Source organism: Falco biarmicus, chromosome 2, assembly GCF_023638135.1.
Source record: "Falco biarmicus isolate bFalBia1 chromosome 2, bFalBia1.pri, whole genome shotgun sequence".
In the NCBI taxonomy this organism is placed as follows: Eukaryota; Metazoa; Chordata; class Aves; order Falconiformes; family Falconidae; genus Falco; species Falco biarmicus.
In genome coordinates this window covers 4,927,079-4,948,537 of record NC_079289.1, presented here as the reverse complement: position 1 = coordinate 4,948,537, position 21,459 = coordinate 4,927,079, and the positions used below count along the sequence as shown (strand labels likewise).

General features: G+C 42.9%; 1 protein-coding gene across 3 annotated transcripts in view; it reads left to right on the top strand.

Annotated features, from left to right (window-relative positions):
* The window catches only part of NARS2 (asparaginyl-tRNA synthetase 2, mitochondrial), a 52,659-nt gene extending 33,296 nt beyond the window's left edge, over positions 1-19,363 (top strand). The window contains exons 8-14 of one of the 3 annotated variants that reach the window (XM_056327127.1): positions 4,999-5,097; positions 5,532-5,569; positions 7,334-7,400; positions 8,888-9,025; positions 10,174-10,271; positions 12,502-12,528; positions 18,559-19,363. In XM_056327127.1, coding sequence (XP_056183102.1) covers positions 4,999-5,097; positions 5,532-5,569; positions 7,334-7,400; positions 8,888-9,025; positions 10,174-10,271; positions 12,502-12,528; positions 18,559-18,703 — 612 coding nt within the window. In that variant the 3' untranslated portion in view covers positions 18,704-19,363. Of the gene's footprint in view, positions 1-4,998; positions 5,098-5,525; positions 5,570-7,333; positions 7,401-8,887; positions 9,026-10,173; positions 10,272-12,501; positions 12,529-18,558 lie in introns of all 3 variants that reach the window. The other 2 variants (XM_056327126.1, XM_056327128.1) reach the window with 2 other exon arrangements.
* Positions 19,364-21,459: the final 2,096 nt, after the last annotated feature.

Here is a 21,459-nt window from a genome sequence, read left to right as displayed (position 1 = left end):
TACTTTTGTGATGTTCTTAGTGTTGCAGAAGTGGAGTTCCCATTTTGTTTATTTTTAAATCATTGGGCAATCTCTCTTTTAAAAACATCTCCCCCCCCCCCAAAAGAAAAAAAAACACAAACAAAACCACAAACCAAAAACTGACAGCTGCACTAAAGCCTAAGTTAAGTTCCTTTTCCCCTGCATAACTGACCTAAATTCAGTGTTCTCTCATGTATCTGCCCGTTGGGCAGTTTGTCTGTTTGTTGTCATCTGCAAGTTCTTTGTTTGGTGCAAAACACGCAGTTGAAAGCCTTGGGGGCTCTTGGCCAGAGTTAGCATCTGAACTTTGTCCTCACATAAAGAGCTGGATTGTTTAAAATTTATTTTTAAAATTGGTATTCAACATTTGGACTGAATACCTCTAACTTGAGCGAGTTAGTGTGCTGGGAATGCTCAGCTTCTTCAGGGACATCTTGAAGTATTTGGTTATATGCCATTAAAGAAGAGCCTTGCTACAAAGATGTATGTGTTTACCATTTACTGATGAGGCTTGAGGTTTTTCTCTCAGCCAAAGCTCCAAAAGAAACATAACTTTCCTTACAAAATAAAATTTAAAAGATTTAATAGCAAAGTTAGGTGTATTTGGGAGCAAAGGGTCTGAAATCTTAAGCAATGGCCTTTTTTCCCCTCTAATTGCAGAGTAGTGCCCAGTTATTCCTAAATTAGTAGCACAGTTCCTGTGAAGTCTCATGCATCTTGATCATGCCATCTAAATTTCTGTTCTGTGCCAAAACATGTTTTAGAGCTACAAAGAAGCCTAAACTCTCACAGTATTGGTTTCACAATACTTTCTGTGGAAAGGCCCACGTGCTCAGTGCAGTACTGTACGCTCTGTGGCTGGGTGATAATATTACTACTTCAGTGTTCAGCGTGTGTAAGTGTATCCGAGGAGACGCTTCTGTGGCGTCTTTCCCTAAGAGTCTAGTCAGGGAGTTCAGTCAAGTTGCCCCAAGACACACTTCCTCCAAAATGGATGAGAAAGAAAGGGAGTAAGACAGTGGAAGGGGTCTAATTCATGTGGAAGTATCTGGACTCACTGGAGCCATTGCCTCTCCAGTCTCATCTGTCCTCTGAGGTGCCTGCTCTGCCGCCCTCTCCCTCCTTCTGCAATGCTGTGTCATGTAGCCATGTTTGTAGGTCATTATCTTCTATTTCTCATTCCACTGTCTTGGTGGTGCCGTGGATTTAAAGGATCGCACTTCACTCATGATACTAACAGAGTCTCAAAGAGGCCATATGATGCAGTCATTACTGAATTTCATCAAATGCACATACAAAACCATGCTAAAAAAACATATTATTTAGGCTGTAAAGTTAAGAAGTGCCAGCAGGAAGTTTTCCTGAGGACATTTTTGGGAGTTTATGCATAGTGTTAGTCTTCCTTAACAAGATCACTTCCTAGCACCATTGTCCCTTTAAGAGATGGGGAATAAATCTCTTTAAGATGGAGAATACGATTTAAAACGCAGTATTTGAGCTCTGTCCTGAGGGCAGAAGTATTGCCTTCCACTGGTTATGTACTTCATCAAAATTAATTTGCTGTCATTACAGCCCAGTGACAGGGAGCATTATTACCTCCATTTGACAGAAGGGAATTCGGGCATGAAATGAAATGTACGGTAGCACTGATTTTAGGTGTCGGTTTCAGGGACCTTAGATCTGAGACATGGGTGTGGTTTGATCTCCAGAATAGTTTGCAGTCAGAGTACTTTTTGTCTTCAGTGCCGAGGCTAAAATAGTTGGGTAAAACTGACTGCGATCTCAAGGGAAGAAACACTAATAATCACATGGGAAAGGTTTGTTCCAAGTGCCTTGTGCAGGGCTCTTCAGGGTCATTAGGTCATCTGCAGGGCTCCTTCTTTGCAGTGACATCCAGCTGCTATAGCTGGTGCTCTTTGTTTCCTAACTTCCATCAGCATTTATTCGATGGCCAGTGAAGCAGCGGTCTGACAAAGAAGAGTCTCCTTCCTTTCATAACAACAGCATCTCTCCAGAGCGGGTCCTGAGCTGTTGGTTATATAGAGTGAGGAGACATTATGGCCAAGATCAGATGCAAATCTCTCATCATACACACATACGGTGTGTGTGAGCAAGCGTGAAGGCAAGAAATAGTGGTCCACTTGGTGAATGTTTCCTATGTAAATACCCTGTGGTCTATGCTGCATCCATGTGCATGCCCCAGGTAAATACTGATTTTTTCCTGGAAGTGTCTTATGTAATAAAGATGATGATTTGAACCGTTCTTGTAGTGCATAGCACCTTCAACGGCTGCTGCTGACGTTTACTGCTGTTTTGTTGATGGTTTCCTCTGTTTAGCTCTGGTCGTACTTTTATTTTGGAAGAGGATAAGTTGTAGTATCAAAAGATCCAAGTTAAAATTAAACAATACAGGTGGGGGCTGCTCCTAATCAAAATTGGACAGCTAACTACTAAGTTCCACACAACATCAGGGAAGGCCAAGACTGATACTGCTAAACTTCTCTGTAAGGTGAAAATCAAGAGGGTAACGCTGGGAGGGATGAGCGAGAAGGGAAAACTTTTACCTCTGCCCTCCTGCCAGCAAAATTTCTACATTTCCATTATGAAGCAGCCAAAGGGGTTTTTGGTCATCAGGAGTCCTACCTCTGAGATGACCTACTTGCTGTGATTCCAGTGGCTTTTTCCTTGTGTAGGTCTCCTATCAAACATGTTTCTTTCAGGATATGTTCAAACCAATCGCTTTGCCTGTATCTCCAGCTCGCATGTTCCCTTAAACCAGCAAGCCAGTGGTTATGCTTCTCCACTCATTTTTCATATAGCCTACTTTCCAGTCCTTCATTATATTATCTGCTTAAAGCTGTAACTTCTCAGTTTGAGAGCTTTTTTCTCCGCCCGCCTTCTTTTTTTCTCTTCGCTGTTCGTGCCTAGTACACATTTGGCATAAATAAGAATAAAAGCAGTGAGGAGGCCAATGCATGACCCACGTGTCTGTCTTTTTTGCCAGGATAAAACCTCAGTCTCAAACCTGGAAATATTTCTCAGATTGTTTTTCCCATACCACCCACATCTTTTTTTCCACAAGAGGAAGCTGCTTATGTTGAATGCTGTGGGAACCTAATTGTTACTTTATCGCACAGTGAGGAAAAAAAAGTGCTAATTAAACAACATGCTTTTCTGAAACCAGATGATACTTTCATTTTCTAGAAAGAGGAAGCTTAATGTAAAATCCCTTCGTCTCTGGCTGGTGAAACCAGATGAATTGCCAAGAAGTTTTCTAATTTCATTTGCATAAGGCCTTTTCTAGCTACTTTGAAGAAAGTTCAAAGCTGAATGGTTATTTGCCGCTCAGCAGCAGGAATGCCAGCTTTTCATTTCCTCTGTGTTTGAGTACCAGTAGGGGTAAAACGGTTCATCTGCATATGATAATGCTGTTCCTTTATTTGGATCTTCCCTTTTTAAAAAGAGGACCCAGATTGATCCAGGAGTCTGGAGGCTGAGTTTGGCTCCAGAGGAATGAAACGGGACTGATATACCAGCTTCTCTAGGCTGTTGGGATGCAGAGATGGTTCATCAGCACTTTGCGACAGGTGATGAAGTATGTTCTTCTAAACATGAGAGTTTGAACAGTGTGCCTGCAATCTTGGTTATGTCAGTAGCCCAGCTTCTTCTTTTCTGTGCCTTTTGTTCCGTTTAACACTGTGAGATCTGGTTCCTTGGCAGGCAGACACCTGCTTCTTCCTCAGATCTGCTGACTGAACGTCAGGTTCATCTTTTTACAGTTAGTGACCCCTGGGCTTTGTGGTGTCTAGGGGCTGCTACCAGCCTAGATACCATTGGTGGATACTTTGCTTCTCTCAACTCTGCAATTAATGAAGCAGTTGTTATACTCACAGAAAAAAGAAAAGAAAAGAAAAAAAAAAACCAAACCAGGAGTGTGCCAGGACTTTGAGGTGCTTTTTGTTGGGAAAAACCTGGTCCCATCCCAGGTTGAGGTGACGTGCAGTCCAGCTGCATTGCTCTTTTCCTTACAAAGGCAATGAGAATAAGGACTGTGATTTCGAACAAGAGTTGGGATCATCAGTACTGCACAGGTATCAACTACCTGCTTTCTGCAGGCATAAGACTATAAGGAGTTATGGGAACTCTTAATCTGCACAACAGCAAGCGTCTCAATGGTCTGCTTTGCTTAACCTAAAGAGAAAACTACTCTTAAAAGGTTCACAATGCAGTGGCATCCCACGTGGGTGGTTGGGTTTTTTTGTTTGGAACCCAAATGGCATTTTAATTTCTTCATGGGTGAAGCCCATTTTACTGGATAAGCATATCCAAATCGGATGATAATGTCATTTAGTTAATCCACACTAGTTTAGGGAAATGAAACCACATCTTTTTTTAGTTTCTCAAACATCCCTGCATTGATGTGTCCTCCGCTTTAGGTCTCTGCTCATCTCTGTACGTGTTCTCTTTGCTTTGCTTTTACTGCCCAGAGTCTTTCTAGCTGGGCTCTGTTTGATGGGCTTGCTCTACACAGTACACATTTATTCTCCTCTTTACTTCTGCCTCTCCTTAAAACAAAGCAGAAAACCAGAATCGCTCGTTACAAGACAGACACCTCGCTAATAATTAATCTGAGACCAGTCACCACAAATGGTTGTAATGTGTATGTTTGTGGCTGAGCAGGGCTGCTGGTTGATTATTTTCACTGTGCTTTTTTCACTGGAGATACCTGACTGAAGATACTAAGGCTGTCAGCAGACACTGAAGCCCTACACACATAGCAGGTTCCAGTCCTCTTCAGCCACTGAGCAAGCCTGTTAATTAGGAGCATGAGCAAGCTGGTACCCTCTTACGCAGTCTGACCGTGCAGAAGGACAGAAGCTCCTTCTGTACCGTTTGGCTGATGTGTACCTGTTTTATTTATAGACTGGGACATCTAAGCAGTGTTAATTTCTCATGCACTCCTGTTTTCTCTATTAGGTTATGGAAGATCTTTTCAAGACAGTGACAACCACTGTGCTCTCCAAATGTCCTCGTGATGTTGAGCTTTTTCATAAATACATAGCTCCTGGCCAGAAGGTAATAAATGTGACAAGAAAGAGCTGCAATCCTGTTATGCATTTTGGGGGCTCTTGGCTATAGGGAGACGTAAGGTTTTGGTGGGGTTTTTTTGTCTTTGTTGTCCCATGTTAAACTGTGAAGAGCTAAAAGTTGGCCTGAGCTTAAGTGACTGTTCAGGCCAACAGAGAGAGGACGCATAACTTTCAGTAGCTGGTAGCAAGGGTGGTAGAAATGTAGTTGTCATATCATCTGGCAGCCTCTGAATCGTTGGCTCTGATAATCGGGTACCCTTTTAGCACTAAATGGCTGGGGGTGGATTTTGACCTGTATCTAGATCACAGTGCAGACCTACAAATCAAAACTGTGAGGGGGGTAGCTTTTCTGAGTTTCCTCTGGGCCCCTGAACCCTTAAGAGTAGCTTTACATTTTTATTTTTTCTTATTTTGACCAAGGACAGGTTGGAACAAATGCTGAAGAACAAATTTGTGACGTAAGTACTTATATTTCAAAATGATCTGGAAAGGGCTTTTGGGGTAAGAGCTCCTATTTTGCGTATGTTCTTTTTCTTCCCCAGCTCAGTTTTTTCTGGGTTAGCATAATGTCTCCAAAAGAGCATGAATTGTCGTTCCCTTTGTACTGTTTGCCAGTTGCCTTTTCTCCTCTGCATGAGACTGGCACCTGAATCTGCTGCCCTTTGCCTTTTGCTTCCCTGGACAAGATCCTCGTTCTATAAGGGTATCCTCCTTCCAGCATGTGCCTGCACAGTGGTTTGCTCACTGTCTTGCTTGGATTTGACTTTGGTGCTCTGCCTTCACACTTTCACTCTGATGGCTCCCTTTTTATGAAGCTATGTTTTGATATTTGAAAATCCCAATTGGTTTTCTATTCCTGATTGCTTGCACAACTCCTTTTCCCAGTTCTCTGTGTATTAAAGAACTGAAGGGTTTTGGTTTCCCTCCTTGGCCCTCAGGAATACCTCCTCTTCCCTACTCTTGCCCATCTCCTCAAATAGTGGTGCTCTCCATTCATTCCACAGAACATTGCAGGGCTGCTTAGCCCAGCACTGGTTTTCATGTTAAGCAGCTACAGCCACACTTGGACAACAGGATCACGATAGATCCTCCCTGTGCCTCGTGCCTGCATGAGCACTAAGGGAGACCTCCGTGAAGCCACTGTGTCCCCCATTTCAGTCCTCCTCTCTTTGGACCTAACTGATATTCCTGAGAGGACAGAGTTGCACTCAGCTTCTGCCGTGGTCTGAGGAAAAAGAGTACGAGTCAGCACATCTCTTTGTCCCTCCATCTCTCTCTTCATCAGCAGCTGGCAGATCTGGGGCATTCCTGGCTTACACACATCAGTTACATGCATTGGACCTGTGCCAGCCATATACTTCATTTGGACCGTGGCCTTGCATAACCCAAACACATGGATCAATATGTTCCTTCTTGAGGTATTTCCTCCAGAAGCTTTCCCTGTATTAGTGAAACCTGGTAGCTGGGTATAAAATGTTTGTTGTCTTTAGGGAATTTGCTTTATACTTGGTTTTAGCCAGTGATACAGGGAGACGAAATTATTGTGATCAGGTTATTCTTCTCTCTGTCCTCAACATTTGCTTGTCAGCAAACACATCTTTCATTGAGCCTTGATTTCCAGTTACCAAACCTGCAGCATCTTTCACTGCACTACTTCTGTTCGCTCTGCCATGATGCTGTTCTTTTGTACTAGTGGAAGTCAGTGGAGAATCTGCTCTCATATCTGTCATAGTAGTAGAGAAACATTGCTGCAAATAAATCTCATGATTTTTGCAAAGTAAAATGAAAATATTTGAGCTACAAGCCCTTGGAATTCTGTGTTGGTTTTTTTGCCTAACACCATCCTGAACAGTAGAGTTTTGCCAATGAAGGCACATTGTTTTCTTTAAAAAAATCCACAAATTTCCATGAAGCAATTATCTGCAAAGCTCACTTTGGACTGAAATGCAACGCTGCAATAATGCAAAAGTGTCTTGAGAGCTTAGCACTTGCTGCCCTGCATGTAGCCAAAATGCAGGAAAACATAGGGCTGTTGCCATATAAAATGGCTTTTGGTTTCTGTCCAAAGAAACATTGCTGGGAAGTCTGACATCACAGCACAAGTTGGCACAGTGGTGGGGAAATGCCTCCTTAATTTTCCAGTGCAGCACTTAGCCAGAAAACTTTATTGTTATTCCTTTCATAGTTATCTTAAAGACTTTTTTTTTTTCTCCCTCTTGCAGAATTTCCTACAGTGAAGCAGTGGAAATTTTGAAGCAAACTTCTCAAACTTTCACTTTCAAGCCAGAGGTAGGTAGTTGCATGGTGGCTAGTTCCTGTGCCTGTTCATGTGCACAGCCAGCGTGAACTTTGTAGATCTCCTTTCTCTCTTTCTGATACCACGAGAGTTGTTACTTCACACAAATTTTCTGCCTGCTGGGGCATTTGCTGAGTTGTTACCCAAGTATAACTACTGGCGTTGAAATGGGAGCAATATCAGGAATGAGATCTGTAGCAGAAAAACATGTAACATTTACAGGGATGAAGTGATGAGTTCGCCGTTGAGGGACCACGGCTTTAGCAAAGATGCTTCTCTTTCCTGTATGGGAGCAGCACCGAGTGCGTTGTGGATTCAGTAGCAGTCATCTAAGGAGAGTTGCTGCAGTAGTCCTCAAATTAAGGAATAATATTAGGATAGCACCAGAAGTTTGATGAGGACTAATAAGCCAAAACTGTGTCAAAATACCATGTAATCTAGAGGTAGGTGAAAGGAATCCCTTATCTTTCCATAGCATAGATGTTGACGGGGAAAAAGAATAATATGCTTGTCTTTCTAAATCTTTTAGATTATGGTTTTCTAAAAATCATGTTTTGCCCAATTTGAATGTCCCTACACACACTAGTAGGAAGAGCATTTGTGATGGTGCTCTTCTCATGTATACTGATTAATCTGTATCTTGTTCTGATGCTTTGAGGAAAATAACCCTCTGGCCAAAGCCACCTTTGTAGCTTGTTGGGTAACTGTCTTGTCTCTGTGTACAAGTGGGTGTAAAGCCTGAAGTCCTGTATCTGTACTACCTTGGTCTCAGACAGCAAACTCGGGATATTTTCAGATGAGGAGATTCTGCAGAGTATCTGTTTCCCTCTTCCCTTTCCCCTTCCCCAGTTGTCTTTGCACATTCTGGAATGGACTGGAGGTCTCTAGCCAAAAGCCACAGAATTTATACCACTGGAAGAAAAGAGTGAAGGGCATTGCAAATGTCCAGGGTTTCTGATAACAAAGAATTGGTTAATAGGATGCTAGGGTTTCTTAAGTGAGAATTAATGTAGCGTGTAACAGGACACAGCAGGGAAGAGCGCGGTCAGCCTAGCAAAGCTGTTTTCTGTATAGCAAAGGTAATACTGAAATAAGGCTGGTTTGCTGGGTCGAGTGAGCGGACTTTGGGTAGGTGCCTGTTTCCCTTAAGCTACGAGGAGTGTGAGTTTGGGGGTTTTTTTGTTTGTTTATTTGGCTTTATTTCTGAACTGATACCAGATGCTTGGGCTTGGTGCAGGCACAATCTGGCCCTGTTCTGTGAAAGTTAAACCCTATTATTTTCATTGCTTTGCTCTGCCTTAAAACTCTTGAAAGCCTGCTTAGCAGATTTTCCCAGTGCCCTGTGTGAGACATTGCTGTGCTCAGTTTCGTGTTACTTGAAGCTGCACATCTCTCCTGCACAGGGATTTTGCTAGGTCTCTTGCCACAGGCAAGATGTACCAAAGCAGGATCCCAGGATTCCCTTTTGCTGTCTTTGCAGTGGGGCTGTAACCTCCAAATGGAACATGAAAAGTACCTGGTGAAGCACTGTGGTGAGGTTCCCGTGTTTGTGATTAACTACCCATATGACCTCAAACCTTTCTATATGCGGGACAATGAAGATGGACCTCAACACACAGTGAGTCTATGGGTCACATTTCCATTGCTTTTTTGGCTAGACGTCTCTTAGTGTACTGATAGATGAGGATAATCTTCTGCTGGGCCTCCACTCATGTAGTCCAAGATAAGATGTGACCATCAGGTGATCCTGTCCAGTCTTTCTGCTGTTGCAGAAGGAATCCCCAAAGCAGGAACAACAGGAGGAGAAAAATGCAGGCGTTGATAGTTTTAAGTCTTTGCTTAAGTCTTTTAAGACAAGTTTGCCATAGTTTTTTTTTTTATTTTCCTGGTAAACTTCTGTACTACTAGGTGAAATGCCCCAAATTGCATGGCTCCAAGCACTCCATGATTCTCTCATCATCCAAACGTAGCATCCATGTAATCCTCAAATAGCAGATCGGCACAAGTAGTAAGCTCTTTTTCCGTAAATCTCATGATTTGTAGGTGTGATATCCCAATTGAACTGAGACAACCTGCTTCTACTAAAAAGAGCCAGTGCCCTACTGTGTACCACTGTCACTTCATTGGCTTTAATTCTAGCAGCAGTTTGGCTGTGGGATAAGGAAAGTAACCCTAGAAAACAAAACAGAGAAGACAGCCAGCCCAAACCTAACAGCATAAATAGTAACGCTGGGATTCTAACACTTGAGTCCAGCACGAGTGCCATTGATCCTTTGATATTACCACTAAAGCGGGCTCAAGGAATGGGAGCAGGAAGGGGGCAAACAACAGCATCAGAGCAGCTTAAACTCAAAGGGAATCAGGGCTTCAGGAAACTCGCCCATGTGTCTTTGCTTCCTTGTGAGCTGCTCTTGGATTCTTTGTACCCTGTACAGGCTTGCCTACATGCACAGGTTGTCACCAGAGTAACCTGGTGGGATTCAGTTCACACCACCTGCTGTAGATGTCCTCAGTCTTGGAACATCACTGCATGGGTTCAGGTTTTCTGTAGATGTTCTGGTGGTTACCATTGTAAAGTTCCCTTTAAAGCCTCTTCGTGTCAACAAGAGACTTTGCAAGCATGTGCAAATACTTACCTAAGTGTCCTGGACTGTGGAAGAATTACAGTAGCTTTTTACAAACAGACATCATTGTCAGCTGTACTTCTGCCATACGCTGCGTAGCTATATGGCATGACTTGAATTAGAGTCTTTTCTTTCTTTTAAGGTTGCAGCTGTTGATCTCCTCGTACCAGGAATAGGGGAGCTGTGTGGAGGCAGCTTGAGAGAGGAGCGACTGCCCTTCCTCGAATCACGCTTACAGAGGTATGGAAGGCCCACGTGTGCCAGGAGACTGGCCTGACCAAGAGAGTGTTTGAGCAGCCCTCAGTGGTTGGCAAAACAGAGGAATGGAAGGGCAGCTAATGGTATTTAAAATCATCCTATTTTTGTCTTTGAGATTGCGAACTGGCGAAGAAGTTCTTGTGCTTTTGTTGTAGGGTATGCAAACTGCCTCTCTGTTTTAGTTCATCAGAGAAGGAAAGGAGAGTTTATTTTATGCTGGGAGGCCAGGGCAGCAGAATGCCTCAACTCTGTTGGCACTGTCTGGAACAGGGCCTGATGTGAGACACTTCATCCTTGAGCCTTTTCTTCACAGCTTTTGGGGCTGAGAGTGAATTGCAAAGGTGAAAGTGGTCTCGTAGACAGAGCATAGATATATTTGTCATCACATTGTGTAACTGAGGAACTGCAGTTTTGGTCAAAAGCTTTGCTAGCTGTGATACAGCTGGCCTCCATGGCATAGTTTCAGAGAATATGGTTCTTAGCTACCAGTTCAGTGGGAAGCTTCACTGGAAGCACCCAGGACCTGTACTGTATCATGCGGACTCTTTCCCTGCTGCTTTATTCTGGATCATGGGACTTTGCCTAATTTTAGGCTAAATTCAGTGTCAAAATACCAAAGCTGCTGTTTAGTTAACAATAATTGACATTATAGATGGGGTAATTTTCCATAGACAATTACTCCCTGGATCCTGTCTGTTTAAAGGAACCTTTCAGGGAATTGTAGAATCACAGAATGGTTTGGGTTGGAAGGGACCTTAAAGATCATCTAATTCCAACCCCCCTGCCGTGGGCAGGGACACTTTCCACTAGACCAGGTTGCTCATATCCCCATCCAGCCTGGCCTTGAACACCGCCATTTGGGCCAGTAGTACTCTTGTGCAAAGCAGTTTTGGAGGAGGATTAGTCCTGGAGTAGCACCATTTGCACATTGGGAATAAATGTGTTGCTTAAATCATCACATGCTCACAGAGATACATCTCGTCAGTGGAGAAAAGCAAAATCCATTTCAGCATAATGAATCCAAAAGGCACAGGGCAATTCAAATCATCAGAACATTGGTTCTCAGTTTGTGGTGTAGGATGATATTATTCCCTGTGCTTCCTGCTGCTCTCCCTGCAAACTCCCCCGAAGCAGCCGTGCTTCAGCTGAAGCTAAGTACGATGTTGCCTGCTGCACTTTTTCACTTGAAATAGATCTAGAGTCCACAGCCTTCAAGGTGTGGGGCTGGAGGAGGGGTCTGTGTGGAGGTTGAAGCCAGACTTTCTTGTTTGTCAGGAAAGTCATAGAAGTATTTCAAGCTAAAAATGGGGTGTGTCTTCAGTGACCTTAAAATACAGCTGTGCATTGGAGATGACCTGGAAAAATAACACCTCTTTTCACATGTTTTTCTCAATTTTGAGTACTCATTTTCTGCTCTGCTGAGCCCAAATACTTTCCTAAGGTTTTTAAATTCTGCTTCCTGCAGACACAGTGTAACTGAGAGATAAAGAATGGGATTCTTGTCTCCTTATACATACTTGATACAATAGCTCTCTTTTAAAAAAAGTCCCAGGCAGAGACAGATGCAGTGCACTGAAGAAGAGAGAAGTGGTCTCTCTTTGCTTACAGAGTTTTCTGTTTGTGTTCAGAGAAATGGAAAAAAAAAACCCAACAACTTTGCTCTGGTTCTACCAGGGCAGGAAAAGGAGAGAGGATGCACTGGTGGCAATTAGAAAAAGACATATTTTATTTAGTAGTTTTACAGAAGTTGACACACATTAACAAAGCTACAGGAGTTCGGTGGGTTTTCACACTATGGAAGGGGTGCCACGTAGTCACATATGTGAGGCTCATAATGAGGTTGGCTGCATGTCACTGTAAATTTAATATTCAGGCTTGTACTCTCCAGGCGTTCACAAGCAGAGTTTACTGATGTGCTTAAAGTTAAGAATATACACAAGTCTTCATATGAAGCTGGGATCAACCCTGTATGCTGGCAAAACAAACTTTGCATTCTAAGCAGCATGTAGGGAATCTGTTCAAGATCGTCTACCATTTACCAGAACTGACAGCCACTGATCATGCCTTCCCTTAATTTCCTGCATTTCATTTTTGGACTGAGTTTGGTCATCGGACCTTCCCTTTTCTTGTAGCATCCTCTTCCAGGAAAGTGCTGCTTGTGTGGATTTCCCCTGTTCCTTTACTCACAAGGGGTTTTCTTTTTGTTCCACAGATTAGGACTCACAGATGCCTACCAGTGGTAAGACATTATCTTGGTCTGCAAGCTCAATTTCTTCTTTTGAGACTTTTTAAACAACTCTTTCATTTTTTTGATGCTGTTCTTGAGGGGACATTTCTTGGCCCAGTTGCCCTGCCATAACTGCCAGTCTAAATGGAACAGGCAGTTCATTTAAAGAAAATTTAATCTAATGCTACTTAGTTTGTCTTCCCAATTTGTCCACTCACAGCACAGGTCATTCCTTTTGAGATTGCATGAAGTGGATTAATTTACAACCTATAATGATTTTTGATACTAAATCATTAGGCTGTCTTTGAAATTGAACAGATTCTGACCACCATTGCACGAGATAAACAGGTTACAGAACCACAAGCAATTTGTGACCTTTAACAACTCTATGAATAACTCCCTTTGCAATTGACAGGGCAATTAGGTCGAAAAATCTTCCTTAACAAAGCGGTTGAACCAATTAAAACTGTCCTGCTAAGGAGACAGATCAACCTTTGAATTAACGGTTAAGACTATTAAAACGACAGAAGGATCTTCGTGTTCCTCTTGACAAGTGGTTATTGGTATGTACGTTGTCATAGGTACTGAGAGGGTGATAGTGCAGAGAATTTTAAATATAGAAGAGTATACTCAAATATTTTGCAGCATTTGGATTGATCGTTAGGGAGGCTGCCTTGAAAAAAAAGCAGAGTAAATGTAGGAATCTTCACTCTCCTCTTCCCACAATAGGACATCGCTTAGGAACAGCCCAGTGCATGCCGACCTTTACATCATCCATTTGCAAACATGCTGAATTAGATGGCTTCCTTTATTGTTTGCATTTATGGGCCAGAATACACCATATCACTTCATCTGAGGGAAGGATTGTCCTGAACAAAGATGGTCAGTTGTGTGGTTAGAGGCTGAGGTACAGCCTGAGGAAGTCTGGTGTTCAGTGGCAGAGCCTTCCAGCAACGCTAAGATAGTGCAGCCCTGCCTCGTTCTTCCCTCAAGAGAGAAGATGAGGACATTGCCCAGCAGCCTTTTCCACCTTCATGCAATATGTAGCAATCACATTCTGGAAACTTTCTTCCTGTGATCATGTTTTGGAGACTCTCTCCTCCTCTGTTCCCTACACTCCATCACAGATGATGTAATTTCCCAGAGAAGATTACAACTGTTGTTACCTCCTGCCATACCAAGGTCTGGTGTCCTAGGAAGGTGCAGGATAGGAGCAATTTCAGATGCTTCTGGACTGCAGTCTGCAATCTGTCAGAAAACAGGGAGGTGGTTTGCCAGCATCCATCTTTTCAGTGGAGGTAGCAGGAGAGGCTGATATTAATCTCCTCCAATTTAGTGATTGAATTTAGTCTCCAAAGCTGGCTCACAAACTCCTTGAAGAATAGTTGAGTCATTCCTTCCTTTTTAAGTATAATATTTGCTGACTTTAGAATGGCCAGCTATATGATATGTGTTCCCTTTTGAAATCCCTTAGATATTGCTGTATCTGTTTCTACCCGCTTTCTTCTCCCACTAAGCATGAGGATATTGTGGGGGCTGACTCCTCCTAGGGCAGGTTCAGGAGTCCCTTGTTTGTGGGAGAATCATTGGGCAAAGAGAGGTCTGATGATCGGAAATACTGCTATGCTTCTGCCCATTCCTACCTTTCAGAAGGCTTTTCAAAAAAAGGAGAGAAAGGGACATGGTCAAACTCCTCTGAATCTTCTTTAATTAACTACATCTTTCCTGTTGTGCGGCTTGCTTTCCATAGAAAATACGAGCTGGAGAAGTATTTGGCTTGGTTTTGCAGTTATTTTATCTTATTTTCACACTTCTTCCTTTGAACTGTGGATAGAAAAGAGCTCAGTGCTGTAGATGATGATCTTGGCTAGACTGAGAGAGTTCCATGGAAGTGAGGTAGGAAAGTCGGGTGATCAGCGTTTACTCTGGGAAGTCACTTGCTTTCTCTCTGACGGGGGAGTATTAAGTATATTGCCTTGTAAACAGGGGACCTGATCCTGTTTGCAGCCTCCATGTGCCAGCTTAGCACAAGCAATAACAAAGCAGGTACTTTGTCGTGAACAGCAGTGTCCCCACTACCATCAGCTGGAGCAGCTGGAGCAGCATTTCAGTCTTTCTGCATGTAAGGCACCCGCTTCCTCACTCTGATTATCATCGTGCGCATCAGTGGGGAAGGTGGCCTCATACCGAACCCCTCACAGTCTAGGTACCTTTCTGGTCTTCTGGTGTAACGCTGGTGAAAGTATATGGTGGCAGAGCAGGTGTTATCTGCTCTCTTGGAATGGGTATTACTGTGCCGTCTTGGCCTTGCTCCTGCTCTAAATGGAGAAGCTTGAGCTGTGTTGGGTTCTTTGATTTCTAGTTTTCTTTGAAGCTTGAATGCCGGAGTGTTCTGCTGGGTCCTTGTGCGACAAGGTAGAAAAGAGGAGTTGAACTTAAGGAACAGCAGGACTGGTGACAGCGCTGACATCATCGTTTCACCTCCTGAAGAGCCCAGTGGTAGCCCATTGCTGTCCTTGGCAGTCTCCTGGTCCTATCACTTCTTCTTTTGGGGAGAAACCGGAGCACTGTGCTGGGCCACGTGGAGGCAGGCAGAAAGTGCTGAAGCCAGCCAAAACATGCCCAGTTGTGTCAGTGGGAGTATTTTAGATTGACCTCTTGAATTCTTTTTTTGTGGATTCCCAAAAAATAGTAGCAGAGCAGAAGCTGCCTGAAACCAAAGACAGGGTTTTGCCCAGCATCAGAACCTGGGTGATGCTTTGCATATTTCCTGAAGCACTCAACAAAATGGTCTTTCAAATATCATTTCACTAGTAGTTTTTCATTACCCTCATTTTTTTTTCCAGTAGAATATTAAATTTCATGGACTGCAATATCTTTGTTCTTTCAGTTTTCAAACTGGCTGCGGAGGCTTCAGTATAACAAGGGGTTACATAAAAGATCAAGGTTATGTTTGTTTTGAAAGGAGACTGAAAAGAATACATTCTGCTTATGAATGGTTACTAAGAGAGCACTGATCTTCATAGTGCCTTGCCGTGCAACACAGGAGCTCGTGATGGTGATAAAAGGATAGAGATTTTTAAAAGGATGAAAGGAAATGCTCTTCTAACTTGGCACGTAATGAGCTTCTGGAATTCGTTGCCAGAGGACATTGTTGCAGCACATACTTTAGTAAGATTCAAGTCTCTGAAGAACTACCAGTCCTCCAGGCCCAGAACATGAACTCTGGGGCTAGCTGGGGTCGCAGAAACTTTTTTCCCCTGTGGAATAATGTTGCACAGTTCCCCAGTTGCCAATGGAGGGCTCAGCTCTCCTGTTAAGTATGAGCTACTAGGAGAAATAGCTAGACTAGTTCATGACTGTTTTTGAGGTGAGAAACGTCCAATGTATGGAGACTATTGAATGAGGGAAAACCTCAGGGAGCATTTTCTAGCCTAAAGGGAATTTTCTCTTCGTCTGCAGGCAGTTACTTTTTCTTTCATCTGGGAAGAATGGAAAATTTCTCAATTCCTTTGCTGTTTCTAAGCACAGTCATCAGAAAGGATTCACAGTCTTGATCCTCAGCACGTTTAATTCAATGGACTTTTTCCATTAACTTTAATGAGTTTTGTTTCGCTCCTTTCGCCAAAATGGCTTCTCAAAGTGCTTTGAGATCTACAGATGAAAGACCTGGATAAGCAAGGGTAGAATTTATTATTATTGTTCATCTGGAAGAAGCAGAGTTATTTCATCTCTTCACAATGACTTTATAAACTCTGTTGCCAGCAAAAGGGGACAAGAGATGCTAGTCTTAGTCTCAGCTGGCTTTGCATAGGCTGAGGTATGCTTATAGACATCACCAGAAATGTTTGTGCTGTTATTTGTATTACTAGTTGCAGCTAGACTTGTCACCAGCTAGTTCTGCTCAGAACTACTGAGCTGGTACAGATTGATCTGCCACAGCCAGCACCCGTATCCCTCATATTTACGAGGTCTGTTCTATTTCACAAGCCACCACCCTCGGCATCAGATCTGCCCATCATCTTCCTTGCAGACCCTTGAAAAGCTGCTAAGTGGAGCTCCCCGGGGGAAGTTTCCAGTGTATGAGCAGAAACCCAAGTTCTTGATGCAGTCCGTATGAAGTGGGTAGAGATGCAGGCCACCATGCTGTTGCATAGCCTACATCTTAGTATCCTAAGCATAAATCTTCGTCATGAGGTGTGGGGTGTATACAATGGAGCTTTAGCAAGCCAAGCTAACACCCAGCAGCACAGATAGCAAGCACGTGGGTCCCAGGGCTCAGAAAACATGCGTCCCACTCCTGAGCCTGCTGTTCAACTTGCAGTGCAGACAGAACTGCACTTTGTGTGTCTGTGCTTGGAGGAGGAGGTAAGAAGTTCTATGATTCTACAAAGTTCTGCTTCTGGTTCTCCACTTGGGCAGTGGAGGGGAGGGGGAAAAAACACCGATGAAAAAAACCTGGAGATCGGATTGAGTGTAATAAATGGCTTCCTAAATCATAACTGCTGCTAATGAACTGCAATGAAAAATAATTATTTCATGGTATAAAAGGCATGCTGTCAAACTGAGTCCACCAGGGTGATCTCTTGCAGTTGTAGAATTTGCTGGAGAGTATTTTTATTTTGCAAGTAGATGTGGTCAGTGGCATTACTTTGGCTCCATTCTGTTAAAATGTAGTCTTCAAGCCAAAAAAATTCTGAAGTCCAAGCAAGCACACTTAAATATATATAATGTATATTTTATGTATTTTTATATATATGTATATATATACATGCAAATATTAACAGTAGTTAAAATTTGGGAAGCCATTTATTACAATCAATCCAATCTTCATTTTTTTTCTGGTGTTTTTTCCCTTCTACTCCACTGCCCAAGTAGTAAAACATATATATGTATTTATTTTTAAGTGTACTTGATTTGTTTTTAGACTGGGATGATAAAATCTTCATACTTACACCAAGATTAGAATCATGTAATACATCTGGAGTCACTCAACCCCTTACTAGTGCATTCATGTAAAGAAGAATAACTTTGTGGCCTCAGCAAGCTCAGAAGTGGCCCCGTAAATCAATAGAACCATTGAGATGTTTTTCATTCCTATTAAAATAAAACTGTTGGTGAGAATTTATAGCTGCAAATATAGTTCCTGTGTATCACAACAGCTACAGTCCAGCTCAGAAATGAGGAACTCTAAAGGAGAACCATCATAATCTTGTTGACACCCATATATTTGGAATGTCTGCTTCCAAATGTTTTCTGAGGTATCTGTGCACAACAAGTGCTTTTCTCCAAAATGAGATGTCGTGTTCCAGAATGCATTTTTCGAGAAGATATGGCCAAGATTTTTTGCTGACTTACTGTGGAACTAAATTAATCAGTGTATAAGAGCGTTTGGGGAAAAAGTAACAAAAAGCCATCATAATTACCTTAAAAGAAAAAAAAAATAGTCTAAAGGAATATTCAGCAGACAGAAAGACCTATTTAAGCTTCTGAAGAAAGTACTGGAAATGAAATGACTTAGACTATTGAAAAGAATACAGAAAATGAAATAACATATTGTGGGGCAGATTTCAGCACCATCATGGCAAGGGCTAAACAAACCCAAGCAGGCAACTCCATCTCCGACAGTGGAAATGTTTTGTGATTGTGAAGGAACCTGGGTTTGTGCCTCTGCTAGGAATACGTTAGATACTAAAACTTACAAAAATGTTTTCGATGTGAGCATTGGTATGATGTTCAAGCTGCTCTTCGTACCCAGATGAGTTCTTGCTCCTAAACAAAAGGCTCTAGTGTACTGGCAAGGCGTAAGTGTACTGGTTTAAACGTCTTTGCATTTGGGGTTTCTGCTAACACAATTCTGCCTGGCCGGGAGCTGCACGTCTTCACAGCCCTGACCAACACCGGCTGTGTTGGCATAATCCACAGTGGTTAGGGTCAAAGGGAAGTAATTAAGGTGGAAAAGCAAAAACCCTAGATAAAAAACTCTCTCGAATTACGTCAGCATAACCATGCTGCAAATGTAACTGTCTGTTTAAATTACAGGTATCTAGACCTCCGAAAATTCGGCTCAGTTCCTCATGGAGGCTTCGGAATGGGGTTTGAACGCTACCTGCAGTACATCTTGGGAGTTGGCAATATCAAAGATGTTATTCCTTTCCCCAGGTTTCCGCACTCCTGTCTCCTGTAGCGCAGCGGTTGACTTGGGTGGAGAAAACTGCTGGTGTGACTATATGTATATAACATACTAGAATATGACTATGTATTTTAGTGGGAAATCAAGATAATTTTTATATCAGTGAAACTCGTGACTGGCTTATTGAAGTAATATATGTCCTGGTGAGACTACGGAAGCACGCTAGCGGTTAACTTGATAACAGTTCCTGTCTTCAGTGCGCTTCAGGAACATTAATAAATCCCACTTAACTAAAGGGTTAAGATTCTTGTGAGACTAGCCCAAGCAATGGAAGTACTGTCTAAGTGTGGTTGGAAGGCGGTGGGGGTTTTATGTGAAATACTAATAAGGAGGTGTGACCTAAAATGGACTGGGAGACGGTGAGGCTTCAATAGGCTTTAATTAAATGCGTGAAGAGTGCTTTGAAGATTGAGTGTTACAAAATTGCAAAGATTGTCATGGGCTGTGATTCACTTGCTCTTACAAAATGGCTACTGTAAAGCGTGGTTCTCCCCCCCCCCCCCCTTTTTCTTAAATGCAAATATTGTTTACCTTGGAAAAGTCAGCCAAACCTAGCAAGGAATAATGCCATATTGGAACTGCTGGAGTGAATTAGGTGAATGATGTTTGATTTTGTGAATCGTCAATAAAGATGTACACTGGGTTGTTTTGTAACTCTGTATATGGTTTCTTCTTCTCACAAAACTGTAGCACTCAGCATCATTGTGTTACCTTCAGTGTCTTGGGTAGATGTTTCTTTTTCTGTGTACCCGAATTAGTTGCACTGCCTTTGCAGGAAATAACCTGTTTTCTGTCTCCAGGAGAGCACGTGTTCACAGCAGAAAGAAGTGTTCAGTTAGATGAGAGTTCATTCATCTTTCCAGAGCTGGTTTGCAGTTTATTGGTGGGTTTTTGCTTTTGCTTTGCCTTGTTGTTGTTGTTATTGAGAAAATTTCTCACTTGCTCATCAGACCAAGCAGTTTTCTCTGTATTTTGAAACAACCAATATAAGCTCCCAAGCATTGCCTATGTGTTAAGCAATTGCTTATCACTATAGGATCTGAACTCCTCTCAGTCTTTAATGGGTTTATGCTCTGAGCTTCCCTGCCAGGTAAAGAAATAATTCATTTCTGTTTTGAAGACAGGATTATGGGAAGATGAAGTGACTTGCCTAGGGCAATTAGAAACCAGTGGTTTATTTGGGACTTGAACTGAGGGTTTCCAGCATCTTTCCTCCCTTCCAAATTATCACAATCCAGCAAATGGTCATTTGCATAGTGCTTACTACTGTGGAGCCCAAGACAGCAGCAGTATGAACAACATATATATATAAAGAGAAAAAGCAAGGTAACAGCTTTATTCCTAATGAACCCCGTGTAAATTGGCACCTACAACGTGAAGTAACTGCAGAACAGCCCTGAAGACTTCTTTTCCAAGTAGATGAAAGAGACTGAAAAATAGTAATCGACTAGCATTGCACTGGTAGTTTTGCAGTCGCAGTTCTCTCTGGTAGGGCTGTATAAGAGTGCACCTGCAGTGTCTAAAAATACATATTTATGTCATGTGGCACCTGCCTTGTTTCAGTTTGGGCCACGGCTAGGGCTTTTATGTCTTACGATCACGCAATCAGCATCACCACGAGGTCATTACTTTGGGGTGTTTGTTGCATGCATTGAGACATCCCCTGCATATCAAGATTAATTTTTTTTATCTCCTTTGTCTGCTTGAGCAGGCAGGTGTTAACTGTGCATTTGCTGGTTTGCATTTCCCAGTACAGCCTTGAGTTGGTAAGTCTGGTTCCACAAAATGGTTCAAGCACCTGCCTTCCCTTTGAAACCACTGAGAACTTCCTACATTGGACACCTGAGTATGTTCCTGCATTTGGACAGTGTCTACTTTTGTTGCATTGTCTTGTGTCATTGCTGGCCTTAACGTTATGCAATTACTTCTCTCAGCAGAAAGATGTGGAAAAAGTACAGCTGCCAAACAGCCCTATCCATACCATCTTCCTAAATAACTTGTGATGAGCAGGTGTCCTTGTTGAGATCCTTAGTCACTGGTTCTGTCACAGTTGCTGTAAATGAGAGTGCCTGGACTGAAAGCCCATCTGCTGAAAACAGAGTGGGTGGCTGGCAGAGCCGTCTCCTGTCCACTCTGCCCTCACCCCTGCGCAGCTCGGGGCTGGCTCTGTTGGTTTTGGCATCAGCGGGCCCTTGTCAGCAGGAGGTTGTTGATGGTGCTGTGAGATGCCAGGTCTGATGGGCAGGGTGGGGCTAAACAGCAACAGGTGGAAAACAAGGTGGAGAGAAGAAGACAATGGAAAGTGCCAGAAAGTCATAGGATGATGTGGCTTGAGTCAGAAGTTACAGGAAAGGGTAGCAGGAGTGTTTCAAAGAGGCTTGCAGAGTGGCTGTCAGGGCCTTACATGAGGTGACAGCTTGTGAAAACCAAGGGCTGGTATGGTCCACCCTTCATTCTTTGCCTCGCTAAGGGGTTGTTGCAAGACAGAAGGAAAAGGTTGAACCTTTGATTTGTAGCCAGGCAGGTAGATGAAGGTATATGGTAAGAAAGATGTAGCGAGGATGCAGCATGAATGGTTCTTTGTGCATTTCCGAGTAGGTGTCCAAGAGGAGCAGTGTCCCCAGGCTTCTACGTGTTTTTCTGTTTCATTTGAAGGTACTTGGTGAGTTGGAGATCCGAAGGGCAGGGTTGATCTAAGGGAGCATTGCCCTTGGGTCTAAAAGCTCATCCAAAGCGCTACCCCCAGTAAC